Here is a 13,772-nt window from a genome sequence, read left to right on the forward strand (position 1 = left end):
TTTTTTCTTCCTCATTAATAAAACCCTTCATTTAAAAACTGCATTTCGTGTTTACTTGTGTTATCTCTGACTAATGTTTAAATTTGTTTGATGATCTGAAACATTTAAGTGCGGAAAACATGCAAAAAAGTAAGTAATCAGGAAGGGGGCAAACACTTTTTCACACCACTGTATATATGTGTGTGTTTATATACATATTAGTCAGTGGTATCTAAACAGAGAGCGAGAGAGATGAACACACACACTCGCTAAGTCTTTGAAATCATAATGTTTAGTGAAATGCATGTGTTTGACAAGTACAGAGCATACAACTTGATATATGAGACTCAAGTGAGTTGTGTCAGAGTTTGTGAACGGACGTTTGGATGTAGTTGTGCTGTTGTTCTACACAGTCCCTGTTTACTTCAACTGCTAATGTGGTTTTTTGGATTCTCCGGTCACCGGACGGGACATTTTATTTACAAGTTCAAGGTAACATACAGTGAGTAACTGCTAAACAAATGGTCATTTTGTGGTTGAAGTACTCTTTTAAATGATTAGTGGTAATGTTAATGTCAGGGGCGTGATTGCACTGGGGCTCATGGGGTGGAGGGGTCCGACTGCCACCTGGAAATACACTTGTGTTCAAAGAGGAACTCATGTTAAATCAAAAATTATATGATCTTCTTTATACACCTTCAAAACAGCTAACCCATCTCCATCATGGTTTTATGATTCACAGCAGCTTGTTTCAGTGCAAAATCTGCAAGTAAATATAACATAAAAGCAGCAGTGAGACACACTGTTGGTAAATTACATATACACCTAAAACTGTGTGTGTGTGTGTGTGTGGGCTTCATAACCAGTAACTAGGGCACACTAGGACCCGTCATAACTACCTTACGCCACTGGTTAGTGTAGCACAAACTCAGAACAGTTTGGTTTTATTGTCACTTGAATGAGTTGCCTTTGATTTTAAATTATTTATCTCACCAAAAAGTGCAACTATTTTTTTGTCATTTTTTTCTTGGTCCTGCAATTTCCTGCAAAATATGCCGAAACATATTAAAGTATTTCACTTTTTCTTTTTAGAAAAACAGCTGCGATATCAGGCATTGTAGGCTGCATCAATCCCCCAAAAACCTGTGAAATCCATGAGGGAGTTGGAAGGACTTGCTGTCAGACAAGACAAGACATGTATGTTCAACAGAGGGATTTACTAATTTGCAGAATCTCCTCATTCAGTAGCTATAAACCTGATCCTAAACCTCAGCATAACCCAAAAGCTAACCCAGCTCTGACCTAAGATTACCCCCTACTCAGACATGTTTTGGAGATTCAAATGAACTGCTGAGCCGCCCAGATGATGCTTGGCCCATTGTTTTGTCCTTTTGGCTCATTAACAAATACCAAATGTCAGAAATAGAAACATGACTGTTTAATCAGGCTGCGATTTGATCGATTTCATGGTAAAACAAACCAAAAGGTTAAGTCAGGCCTATTTTGTTCAAAGAATGCGCCGTAGGGGCATGAACTGAACTCTTCTGAACTGTTAGCACTTTGTTCATGCCAGAGATTAATAACACACTGAGGAATGTCACCTTGGCTTGTTTTCAGTGGAAAATTCGCCTTCAGCCAAATCACTTGGCTGTGTTTTAAGTACACAACAACTGTTTGTGGGTGTGGGTGTGTCTGTGTGTGTGTGGGCTAAAGGAAGTTTAGGGTTTTACCAAGCTAGCAGAAAGTTAGCAGGTAGAAAACACAAACAACATCACACAAAGTGAGAGCAGCTGTGGTTGGTGTTCCAACTCACTAAACTAGAGAATTCAACTTAAGCCCTTTAGCACTTTGCCTTATATTTTCTATTCTTTTCCCCAGCTACTACTGGGATATACTGCACACAAAAACACTGTTAGATTTCAGCCTTGCAGTACCTCCCCAAAAATAACAAGAGTTCTACATAAGACAGATGTGATATTACATAATGCAAGAGGTAATGGAGGCATGTAGAGTCATGAAGAACGCGCCCAACAGAGACAGTATTAATTTAAACAGGCACTCTTTGTTTAGAATTGGGACGACTTTAAATGCCAACTAGAGGATGCAATTTCTGAAGAAATGGCAGGTGTGAATGCTGCATGTTGAAAAGCTGACACTACACTGCAATGTTGTCTTAAACCTTGAATAATCCCATTAATATATGAATGCTGTGGAATAGTTTTCTGGTCTCAGTTAATACTGAGTTTAATGCGGCAGTTATTAGGGTTTCTCTCACTTTCAGGCTCACTGTGCCAAATGTGTAAGTCAGATTGCTTCCAAAGCATCATTTTTTGAAAGTGCACAAGTTTTGCTTCATTTTGACCAAAAATGATGTATGTAGAGTGAAAATTGTGGGCGTGGCAGCAATTTAAAGAGAAATGTTTGAGAAGCTCTCTGCACTCTGAGTCCTCCACTCCAGCTCTGAACATTGTGTCCAAAACAAACCAATGTAAAAATCTGAAAAGGACATTTTTACCAAGCTCCAAACAAGTCTGTATATTTAAAAAAGTTTTTATGGGATTTGGAAGTTGAATACAAGCCAGAATGTACAAAAGCTGGGGAACATTTTAAAGATTGAATTTCTAAGTGAATGCATGAATGAAGAAATAGGCTTTCAAAATGCTTGAACAACTTTGAATATGCGTCAGATTTGAACATTCATCCATTCATCTGAATGGGGAAAATTTCTCGGAAACAGCTGAATATTCTCAGCGCCTTGTCGCGTTAACACTAGACTGCATGTTTCCTTTGCTTTTGCCGGTAAATCATGCCAACGCGTTCTCATCCCAACTTGTGAAACACTGCTGCTTCGTCAGTGGACTTACACGTCAAAATATGGCGCTGACGCTAGGTACCCTCCTGTGTCTGTTTTGACGTTCAGGGACAGTGAAACAACCCGTTAACTCCAAGGTCTTTAATACAGACATGTTGTCATGCCCGTCGGCATCTGGTAGTGACGCACAGGGCACCCTTTAGCTTATCAATGTGACACACAGCTGACGCAAGTTGTAACACATGATTACTGTTGTGAAACTGCTTGGTTAAAGCCGCTACAAGGAACTTTTAACTGGATATGCAAAAGTCTCTGGTTTCTGCTGATGTCTGTGCGTGACCTACAACAGCAAATGAGACCATCGGTGTGAAGATAAGCTGTTTCTATATAGTGTATATCCATACCTTTAGGAAACTGACTCCGGGTCCGCCCCAGGTCGCTTCCAGGACGAAACGATTTACGGCACTCAGACGACACACGTCATCTTACCTAGCTGCTTACATTTATACATACATTTATAGTGACTCTTATAAATAGTCGCTATTCCTCCTCCTCCACCCGACGTCCACGGGGAGTTAAAATAGCAGCAATCATCGGGTAAAAGTTCTGTGAAAGCACTGGACTCACCAACAGTCAGCCACGTCTCAGTCACACAGAGAAAATCCAATCCTCGGGAAGTCAGGAAATCCTTCAGGATAAACGTTTTGTTCGCTAGCGATCTAGCATTTACCAGCCCAATCCTGGCAGGAGCCGGCGCGTCCACTGCGTTAGCTGTCCGGGGAGCCACACACAGAGGCCGCAGGTTGCACCGATTCACCCCGCGCCAGCAGGGACGAGGAGAGCAGGGGCCACGGGGCTGGAACACCTCATCCGGGCTGACGACAGGTACCAGCCAGGCGTCGACAGGGTCCGGCGAGTGCCGAGAAATAAAGAGGCGAGGCACCGCTCCATACTCAGTCCAAGAAGCCGTGGAAGTGCTCGCCAAACAGGCCTTCAGCCTTACCAGCCAACAGCTGCATTTACCCCGGCGGCAGTGGCGCTTACACCGGAGAGGTGGAGCTGGGGCGCGGCAGAGGTGAGCTGGGATCCCCGATAGGAGCGGGGGCAAAGTTTTCCCGTCTTGTTGTTTCATTCATCCCCAAAACAAACACATGTGCGAGCCAGGTAAGCGTCTTTACGACAATACGCGCTAGAGCTCATGGGAAATGTAGGCTTCATTCCGACAAAACACTACCGCTTTTGTCCACAGGGTCGCCAAAATCAACTCAAAATGAAAGTTCCTTGTAGGGGCTTTAAGTTTAGAAAATGATCGTGTTTGGGATAAAAGAAGTACGTTTGTTACGTGACCTAATGTGACATCAAATCATCATCCTACACATACTTTCTCACTCTTTATAAAATGTCCGCTGCATTCAGTGTCAGGTATTGCTGTGTGTGGGTTTACATTGGAGTTAGTTGACAGCCCGCTAAAAGGTGCCTTTTGGCATATCACAAGCAAAGGGGCATGACACAGAGTTGACAACCTGGGGATGAACACAGGGTGCAACTGAACACTAAAGGGTACCAAACACTGTAGTATACATTGTTTCTGCATTTTTACAGGCACCACTTCAAATAGTTTCTGATTCATCCACTGAGATCTAAATTGGTGGAAACTGAGGTTGAAAGTATCATTCAGACTTTAAAGAAGTTGCAGGAGTCAGCCATGGTGCAAGAGTTTATGATTTTTCAATACTTGTCATTTTGTCCTTAAACAAGCCAAAGTAAACCACAGTTGATGCTTATGTCAGTCTGAATACTGCATCGTTCAGACTCAGACTCAGACATGGCAGTCAAAAAAAAGAACATCATCCGAATAAACTATTTAAAATGTCTGCTCTTTTTTAATCTGTGCTTTTCTCTCAGTTTTAGGGAATCAGACCAGCAGGGTTCACGATGCCTCCCTTCAGGCAGCCGCCCATCTTTTCGAACCTCGTCAGAGACATCCAGCCTGATGGAGAGACCTAACCCAGCCTTCGTCACCCCTGGCCTGGACACAGACCTCACCACAGCCTCTTCAGCCTTTAGACCCAGCCTTAGACACCGCTCCCCTTCCCCTGTCAAAGCTCCTCCCACCTCCTCCTCCTCTGTCCGAGCACCTCCCTGCTCCTCACCGTTCAGGGGTGCTCCAGCATCTTCTGCCACCACTGTATCTGCTGAGGATACCTCCCTGAACACTATCTCCAGGGCTCTTCCCCGTTTCTCTCCTATTCCTTCTTCTGGGAGGGGTACCTCGATGCAAGCTCCCCCTGCCTCTTCTTCTTCACCCTCCCCTGCTTCCTCTTCCTCTTCTTCTGGGAGGTCTTCATCCATGAGAGCAGGTCCTCCTTCTTCCCCTACACCGTCTTCTTCTCTCCGCTCTCCTCCATGCTCTTCCCCCGTCGCTTCTTCTTCTGCGTTCACCAGATCTTTAGCTGCCTCCTGTATTAGCCAGTCCATCAGTCAGAGTATGGCAAAAAAGAACAATGCCCCGCAACAAGCCCCGCCTGCAAACACAGTAAACCAAACCCCCTCCCCCATGTCTTCCTTACCCTCCTCTCATCTACGACGGCGATCGCCTTCACCCAAACTCCCTCCCAGTCAGCATCCAGTCCATTCCCCGTCTATGAGTCTACCCCATCATCAGCCCTCTTCCCCTTCCCCTCGTCCCTCATTCCTTCACTCCAAAACTGATTCATCACAGAATGCAAACAACAACAACAATAACAACGTTAGCTTAGCGATTAGCAGTGTAAGTAATAACCATGCCATCAGTAATGGGGGTTGGTCAGTAAGTCCACAGAGGGCGCTGCTAGCTAATGGTAGCACCAACGCCACAGATCCTCTCTGGTCGGGGTCACACAACCGTGTAGCTCGGCCCTTTTCTGCGTCCGAACCCAGCTCACGAGTTCAGTCCCCATCTCCCTCTCCAACCCCTGCCTCCTTCACTCGCCTCTGCTCCCCACCTCCTCAACATAATTACTCCTCCCCCATGGCTAACAAACCTCCCCACCCTCGGGGCACGCGTCTAGGAAGTGCGAGTTCTCATAACCCACTAGGCCTAACTTTGGAGCTACCCAAGACCTCTTCAGCAAGTTCAGCTTTTGGGCAGTCTTCCTCAAGTCTGAGCCCTCAGATACTCTCCCCACCTCCTATTGGCGTGTCAGTGAATGTTTGGGCAAATAACGTTGCAGCACCTCAACCTAGGAACCCTAGACTTGCTTCCTCCTCTGCATCTCCTTCCTTTTCTTCCTCGATAGGCTCGCCAACACTGGAGAACGCATCTTTCCCCTCTTCCTCTTGTTTTGTGGTCCCACTGCGTAGTTCCAGAGGCTCCTCCCCTTCCGCACCGTGTCCTCCTGCAACCTCCCAAACCCTCCGTAGGTCTTTCTCCTCCAACCTGGCGGACAGACCCCCTAGCCCGTCCCGGAACAACACTAGTGGGCTCCGCCGCTCATGGGCAGATAGCAGTCGCAGGTCCCTTGGTTTTGGTGGTAGTGGTCGAGGGTCCTTTGACCAGCAGGAGTCCTGTCCAACCAGTCCAAGGAGTGGGTGGTCCTCGTACGGCAGCTCACCTTCCTGCCTCAGCCCTCGAGGCGGGCTTCAGTCCCCACTCTCACCTAGCAAGCTTACCCCAGGGAAGGGCACCATTGGTGGGCAGCATTTCACCAGCGTGCCCTGGCCAGATGTACGAGAGCTTTCAAACAAATATAAGGGAACTGATAGCCTTGATGCAAGTGCTACGTCCACTATCATTGCCTCCTCTCCTTCTCCTCTCTCCTCGCTCTCGCACACGCTCCTCTCCTCTCCTGTTTCATCACACAGCCAGACAGAGTGGGAGGACCCAGAGCTAGAGGAGGGGAATTGTCGCAGCCAGCTGATCTGCGCCTACGTTGCCCGGCCCTCATGTGAACAAAACCTCTCCTCCTCATGCATGGTCCTCTCCTCTTCTGGCATTACCTCTCCTCTGACTGCCCCCTACCAGCACCACAATTGCCAATCCACAACACCTCCTGCACCCTCAATCCCTTCGCCCTTGCCCCCATGCTCATCACCACTACCCTTTGCCCATTCATCTCCTACCAAACAGGGGAACCAGAAGACCAGCTATGCCACCACAGTCAACCTCCAGATTGCTGGAAGTGGTCGAATAACCTCCTTCAGCACCGCCCAAGTTAGCCTGACCCAAACCCTGCAGGGTGGAGCAGGAGCTGGAGGACCAGGACAGGGGCAGATGGCAAGGAGAGTGAGCATCAATGGACTTTCACATCTTCCTCCCCCTCTTTCTCAGAATTGTAACAGACTATGAAAAAAATAAAGATCTTACATGGAATTACAAGACAAGAAGGGCCAACAAAAAAGTAATGGAGAGAACAAGGCATTACAGAAGATGTGCACTTGTTAATTTATGGCCAGGACACATTAGAAGTGTAACTGGTGGTTTCAGTGGCCAGTAGATGGCACAGACCTCCAGAGCTGTACCCTGGCTTGATGGAGACCATGAGACCCTCATAAATTCATGCTGAAATGATCTTTCTCCAGTAGCAAAACATGGGGTACTTCAACTTGGGGATAAGTTGACATCCATGGGACATGATGAATGTTGTCAACCCTATTTGACACTGATTCCTCTCAGCGTGGTGGGAGGCGTTGAGGTTTAGATGTAATGCAGACGACGCATTGAATCATCTGGAAGAGCTTTATGAACAGATGACCTTTTAGGAATGGAAATTCTACCTGCACATTGCTCGCATTTTTCAATCTGGGCTAAGACTTTGAATGGATGCTAATGGAATTGTTTTAAAGATCTTAATATTGTAAAAAGTAAAGAAATTCTGTTGCCATCAGTCGAAATGTATAACGTGGCTGTGATCGTGCTGGATGAGCACCCAAAATCCCTGAATGTCCACAGCTGGATGTGATAAATTTGTGGATCTGGCAACCAAAAATTAGGATCACACGGCTGGTCTTGCATCATTTAGCGGTCTGAATTCTCTTTGTTGTATTTTCCCTTCTGAGCGGCTCTGGACTTTCTGTGGATGTGATGACATCTTGGAGGAACAATTCATTCTACATTCTTTTGTAACAGACGGTTAAATCAGTAACTTTTAGCATGTGTTGAGCTGGGCTACATCCAATTCTGCTGATCCTGCAGCTGCAGACGCATTGAAGGTCGAGTGTCCAACCAGTGCTGTATGCAATCACAGTTACTTAATGTTTTATTTCTTTTTCTTTTATATTGTGTTGAACAAACATCATGTCATGTCATGTCAGGCTCTCTGAGGCCAGTGTTTAAGGTTGGTGATTACTGTGGTTATTAATAATCTATCTTTTTAACCATTATATTATTCTTTTTTTTATTATTTTATTGTTTATTTATGAAGTTAGTCTTATTCTCTTTGGCACTTATTATCCTTAAAGTAATGTTGGTATTTTGCACAGTGTCCTCAGCTCTTGGGTGCATGCATCAAGTGTGTGTGTGTGCGTGTGCGTGCGTGCGTGTGTGTGTGTGTGTGTGTGTGTGTGTGTGTGTGTGTGCACGTGTGTGTGTGTGTGTGTGTGTGTCTGAAAATGACGCGTCTGGTAAGTTCTGCTTTAACTTCAGACCAGGCCAATACCTGTGTGTTTTTAATGATGACTTTGTTCCCATGTTGATATGTTCAGTCGGTTCGGTCTCTCCTGTCGTCAGTGCCCTTTAGAAACCTTGCATCTTGAGCTTCAGTAAATTTTCAAAAGTACAGAGAGCCGGTTAGGTGGAAAATGCTGCATGACCTCTGCACACAGGGGACAACTGACACTTTTGAAATGTTTACAATCGGTGATTAAAGCAGAAGGCTCGTGGTTTTCATTTGGTCTGGTTGTCAATTAAATCATTCCTAGCTTTTTTGAGAGGCTGATGAGTCAACACTGAATTTTCGGGAACTGCCCATTAGTTCGACAGCCCATTGGTTCGACAGCCCATTGTTCCGACCATATTAAACTCATTGTTCCGAAGTCCGTTCCGAAATCATCATGATGCCCTGTGGTTAAGGTCTGGTTAGGTTTAGGTACAAAAACCACTTGGTTAGGGTCAGGAAAAGATCATGGTGTGGGTTAAAATAAAAAAGAAAGTGACAAACACATAAGCCGTGAGCCTGCTCCGCCTCAAGCCGGTCGCGGCGCACCATACGCCCGCCGCGAGCCGTTCAACACCGCGGACAGTCGGACTAATGGGATGTCGAACCAATGGGCTGTCGAACCAATGACATGGACCCGAATTTTCTACCAAATTTAACACCCACGGCTTACAGTTCTGGTGATGAGCACAGCTTAGAAAATGCTTCCAGCGACTATGTGTACATGCACACTATGATTCAGAATTGGCAATACTCCAAATTCATCATGTGTCATGGGAACAGCATATTCCATCTGGATATTCCAAATTAGGCCTTTTTCTGAATGTAGCATTTTCCAAATGAGACATGTAGGATGTGCTGGTATTTTTGGGGTGTCGGGAGCATTCTTTGCGCATGCATGCAGTGCATTTGGAATATGCATCTCAAAGTTTGTGACACACAGCCTCTTGCCTCTTTATGCTCAGCTCTGTCTTGTAGACAAACCAGCTCACCAACAGTTTGCAAGGCTGGGATCTGGCTGCTCTCATGCACTGTTTGTACGTACAGTATACCTACGAGAGGCAATGCCCCAGATTTCGTATATAACCTACGTAATCATGTAGGCTGCGATCACATGACCAATGCACTCACAGGAGGAAGGAAGGAAGTGGTTTAAAGAGCAAAACGGGGTGTAAGGAAGCAGCCTGGATGAGACTGACTCTGCACGAGACTGGTGCGTGTGTCCCGTGTGAAAGCAAGTGAACTTCAAGTTATTTAGGCACGTTGTCACCAGGTTTCTTTTCCTAAAACAAATCTATGCAACTTTACATTAATTATGTAATTTTACAATTATAATGTTATGTCACGATACCCAACCATGTTTCTTTTCTTAAACCCAACCTATGTAACTTTACGTACGTTAAGTACGTAACGTGACCATGTCCAACTGTTTCTTTTTCTAAACCTAACCTACACAGATTTATATTAATTAAATCATTTTACTTTTACTACGTGATGTGACGATGCCCAACGATGTTTCTTTTTTCTAAAACTAACCTCTGCAAATTTACGTTAAATACATCATTTTGCGTTATGTATGTAGCATGACGACATCAAATCATGGATTTTTTTCTAAACTCAGACTATGTAACTATATTTACCTAAACCTAAGCTACTCAGCTTTACGTTAAATATATAATTTAATGTTTAGTACATAACTTGACGACGTCAAATCGTGTGTCTCTTTTTCTAAACCCAACCTACGTAACTAAACCTAACCCACGCTACTTTATGATAAGTACGTAACTTTACATTAAGCATGTAAGGTGATGATGCCCAAATATGTTTCATTTTCTAGACCTAATCTATGTAACTTTATATTGATTGTGTAATTTTATGTTTAGTTCGTAACGTGACAATGTCCAGCTATGTTTCATTTCCTAAACCTAACCTACATAACTTCATATTCAAAACATAATTTTACGTGAAGTACGTCATGTGACCACACCCAACCACGTTTCTTTTTCTAAACCTAACCTAAGCAACTTTATGTTAATTATGCAGATTAAAGTTAAGTACGCAACGTGATGACGCTCAACCATCTTTCCCTCCCTAATCTAATCTATGTAACCTTATTTTCCAAAATCTAACCTCCATAACTTAAGTATGTAACTTCATGTTAAGTACGTAACATAATGATGCCCAACCATGTTTCTTTTCCTAAACCCAACCTACATAAATTCATGTCAAGTATGTGGTGTGATGACGTCACTCATGGAGCACTAATTCGTTAGACGTCATATAAACCATTGTATGAGTAAACGCTGTAGCCGTAGAAATCTACGCCCGAGAGAAAAGCCTACATTCCTGGTTGAAAGGGCAAACATGCCTACTTTTAAACATTATGAAAACTTGGATATAAACAGACCTTTGGATTTGCACAAATATCACAACAGACCTTTTCGAGAACGTGGTTGAAGAAGTGAAACAGGGAATCAGCTGCCTGTAGAAAACTTTGGAAAAAATCCTATTTTAATGTGAAATTAAGCAAAACTGCAGAGGCGACTCAGCTGTTCCACTTTTCCATATTTTGACATAATGTTAGAGCCTGTTAATCGGAGTATGCACGGCTGCTTTTAAACAGGAATGTTAGTGGAATATTCATTTTCATTAGCCAAGTGAACAGATTAGTAGAAAGTTGTTTTTTTCGGAATATGGGCAAAAACAGGAATTTTTTGTGCATGTAAACATAGTCGCTATCTCTTATGTCTAGGATATGTTGTTAATTGATTGAGTGATCTGTTTTTATGTATTGAGTGTATGTTTTTTAGTATGGACCTTGAGTCAGATAATAATAATAAACTGAAACTGATAGTCAGTGATAGAAAGTAAAGTATTTAAAAAATTAAACTAGTGGTTACAATTGAAATGAAAATGTCAAATATTAGAAAAAATAAAGAGATGTGTGATTTCTGCAGGGCACTGGTGACAAACTGGAGAGAACATAATGTTTTTGGGAACTGGTGAAAAGGGAAATATTAACTAAATCTTCATCCGGTAACCCTCATAGCGTCAGTGAGATGTACGGAAAATAAAGGTATGTGGTGCAAATCAAAACAAAGTGACTCATGTCTTTTATTTTCACCGTGCTAGACTGTACATTTACTCATCGTGTTCAACAATGACTCGACCTGAGGGAGTCTGAAGAACTAATTATTGTCTGTTTTCTGCAAACTGTCTTTTACATGTTCTACCTGTGTCATTTCTCTTATCTTGTTGTCTCCACCCGTGACTCCGCAACCTGCCCACCAGGTGACTGCAGTCACTTTCCCTCAACCAGTGTGAGTCACACAGTCACAAACTTCACTTTGAAGGAGGTTGTTTTGCACAGTTTCCTGCCTCCGCTACAGACAACAGACACTCATATACATAGAAAGATAGGTCTGACTGCTGGGAGCTTCTGAAAGCAGACATGCCACACGGTGTTTGAGACGCTGCAGCAGAGTGAACTACTATGTACTGTAAGCTTATCAGTGAGCTTGTGCCCTCCAGATATCTTATCTTTCTCATGTGTGCAGCTCGGTTTCAGTTTTGGTTTCTACTCGACCTGTAGACTTTGACCTTGGCTTTCACCTGCTCATTCCGCGGCTGTCGCCCTCACTGGAACTCTCTCTGCGGTAAGAGCTTTACTCGTCTTTATTTCTTGGTTTGACGGGAACTCCTGCTGCTTTTCAGGTCCTTCACTGATTTACAGAATTCACAGATTTACAATCACAAAAAGCCTTTGGAGAGAAGGGAAAATAGGAAGGGGTAAAAAATAGAATACACAAGAAGGGCACGACGGCAATGAGCAGTGGTGGTGGACGACACACATTACCAGCTGCAACATTAAATTGAAGAACACGTTAAATTATAATCTGAAAAAGAACAGCACTTTTACTTATATTTTGATGCTACTTTTGTAATTTTACTTAAGTAAGATTTTAAATACAGGACTTATAAGGGTGTCTGTCCAATGCTTGTGAACGTGATATTTCAAGAACAATTTGAGGGAATATTTTTAAATTTGGCACTTGGACACAAGCATGAACTGATTATATTTTGTTGGTAATAGGTCAAGGTTTAAGGTCTTACTTGGTCTGTCTCATTCTCTTGAACTTGATATCTCAAGAACACCTTGAGGGTGTTTCTTCAAATTTGGCACAAACATCCACTTGCACTCAAGGATGAGCTTGTTAGATTCTGGTGGTCAAAAGTGAAAGTTGTTGTGACCTTTTTTGTCTCATCTTGTGAACAACGTATCTCAAGACCGCCTTGTGGGATTTTTTTCAGATTTGGCACAAACGTCCACTTAGACTCAGTGATCTGATCAGATTTTGGTTGTCAAAGGTCAAGGTTACTGTGAGCTTGCATCTGTCTCATTCTGGTGAACAGCAAGAAACAGAATTTCTTCAAATTTGACACAAACATCCACTTGTACTGAAGAATAAACTGATCAGAATTTGGTGGTTGAAGGTCAAAGATCAAGGTCAGTGAGACCTCACAAAACATTTTTAGAGCCAGAACTCAAAGAATTCATACACCAATTGTGAAAAAATTTCACACAAATGTCTAACAGAATAAAATGATGAATGCAGTGATGACGTTTTATAACCAAAAGGTCAAAGGTCAACTTCCCTGTGACATCATCATGTTCAGCATAAAACACTTTTCTGTCTGTTATTTAACATCATATTTCAGGAACATCGTCATCATCAACAACTTCTGTGTGTGAAGCGTCCATGTTTTCACAGACATGGATGGAAACTATCAGAGAAACTTGACTGGTGAGCCAAGGCAAACAACTGCCGGGAGGTCATTTGAGTGTGTTATGTCTTTTTTTTTTTTAGGTTTTGATGATGTCATGACGAGTCTTCCTCTTTTTTTCATCTTCCCACGCTTCACATGAATTTAATGATTTCCTGTTGAACAGACTTCTTTCTCCAGAAAAACATCACATCTCAAATTAATGAGAAACCATTTCAACAGACAGTCGGAATTTTCACAGGACGTATGTTTATAGACTGGAACCCATGTCAGCCAGACTTTTTTTTATTTAATTTTTTATTTTTTTTGGTGAAGGCTTTATTTTAGTATAAAATGACGAAAACTCTGTGTGTGTGTCGGTTCCATGTTTTTCTCCTCACTGACTTGGTCAATCCATGTGAAATTTGGCACAGTGGTAGAGGGTCATGGGAGGATGTGAATGAAGCAATATTACATCAATTGGCCAAAGGGGGGCGCTATAGCAACTGATTGAAATGTCAAACTTTGAATGGGCATATCTCATGCCCCGTATGTCGTAGAGACATGAAACTTTGCACAGAGAT

The 13,772-nt window shown here is 43.2% G+C and overlaps 2 protein-coding genes across 2 annotated transcripts in view; both read left to right on the forward strand.

Annotated features, from left to right (window-relative positions):
* Positions 1–11,505, forward strand: part of plekhg2 (pleckstrin homology domain containing, family G (with RhoGef domain) member 2) — a 138,349-nt gene extending 126,844 nt beyond the window's left edge. Inside the window, exons 24-25 of the mRNA XM_050061866.1 lie at positions 1,072–1,176; positions 4,697–11,505. Coding sequence (XP_049917823.1) covers positions 1,072–1,176; positions 4,697–7,118 — 2,527 coding nt within the window. The 3' untranslated portion in view covers positions 7,119–11,505. The remainder of the gene's footprint in view (positions 1–1,071; positions 1,177–4,696) is intronic.
* Positions 11,506–11,964: 459 nt separating this feature from the next.
* Positions 11,965–13,772, forward strand: part of il15l (interleukin 15, like) — a 21,805-nt gene continuing 19,997 nt past the window's right edge. The window contains exon 1 of the mRNA XM_050067497.1: positions 11,965–12,080. The gene's annotated coding sequence lies outside the window, so the exon portion shown is untranslated. The remainder of the gene's footprint in view (positions 12,081–13,772) is intronic.

This window comes from Epinephelus moara, chromosome 2 (genome assembly GCF_006386435.1).
Source record: "Epinephelus moara isolate mb chromosome 2, YSFRI_EMoa_1.0, whole genome shotgun sequence".
Lineage (NCBI taxonomy): Eukaryota > Metazoa > Chordata > Actinopteri > Perciformes > Serranidae > Epinephelus > Epinephelus moara.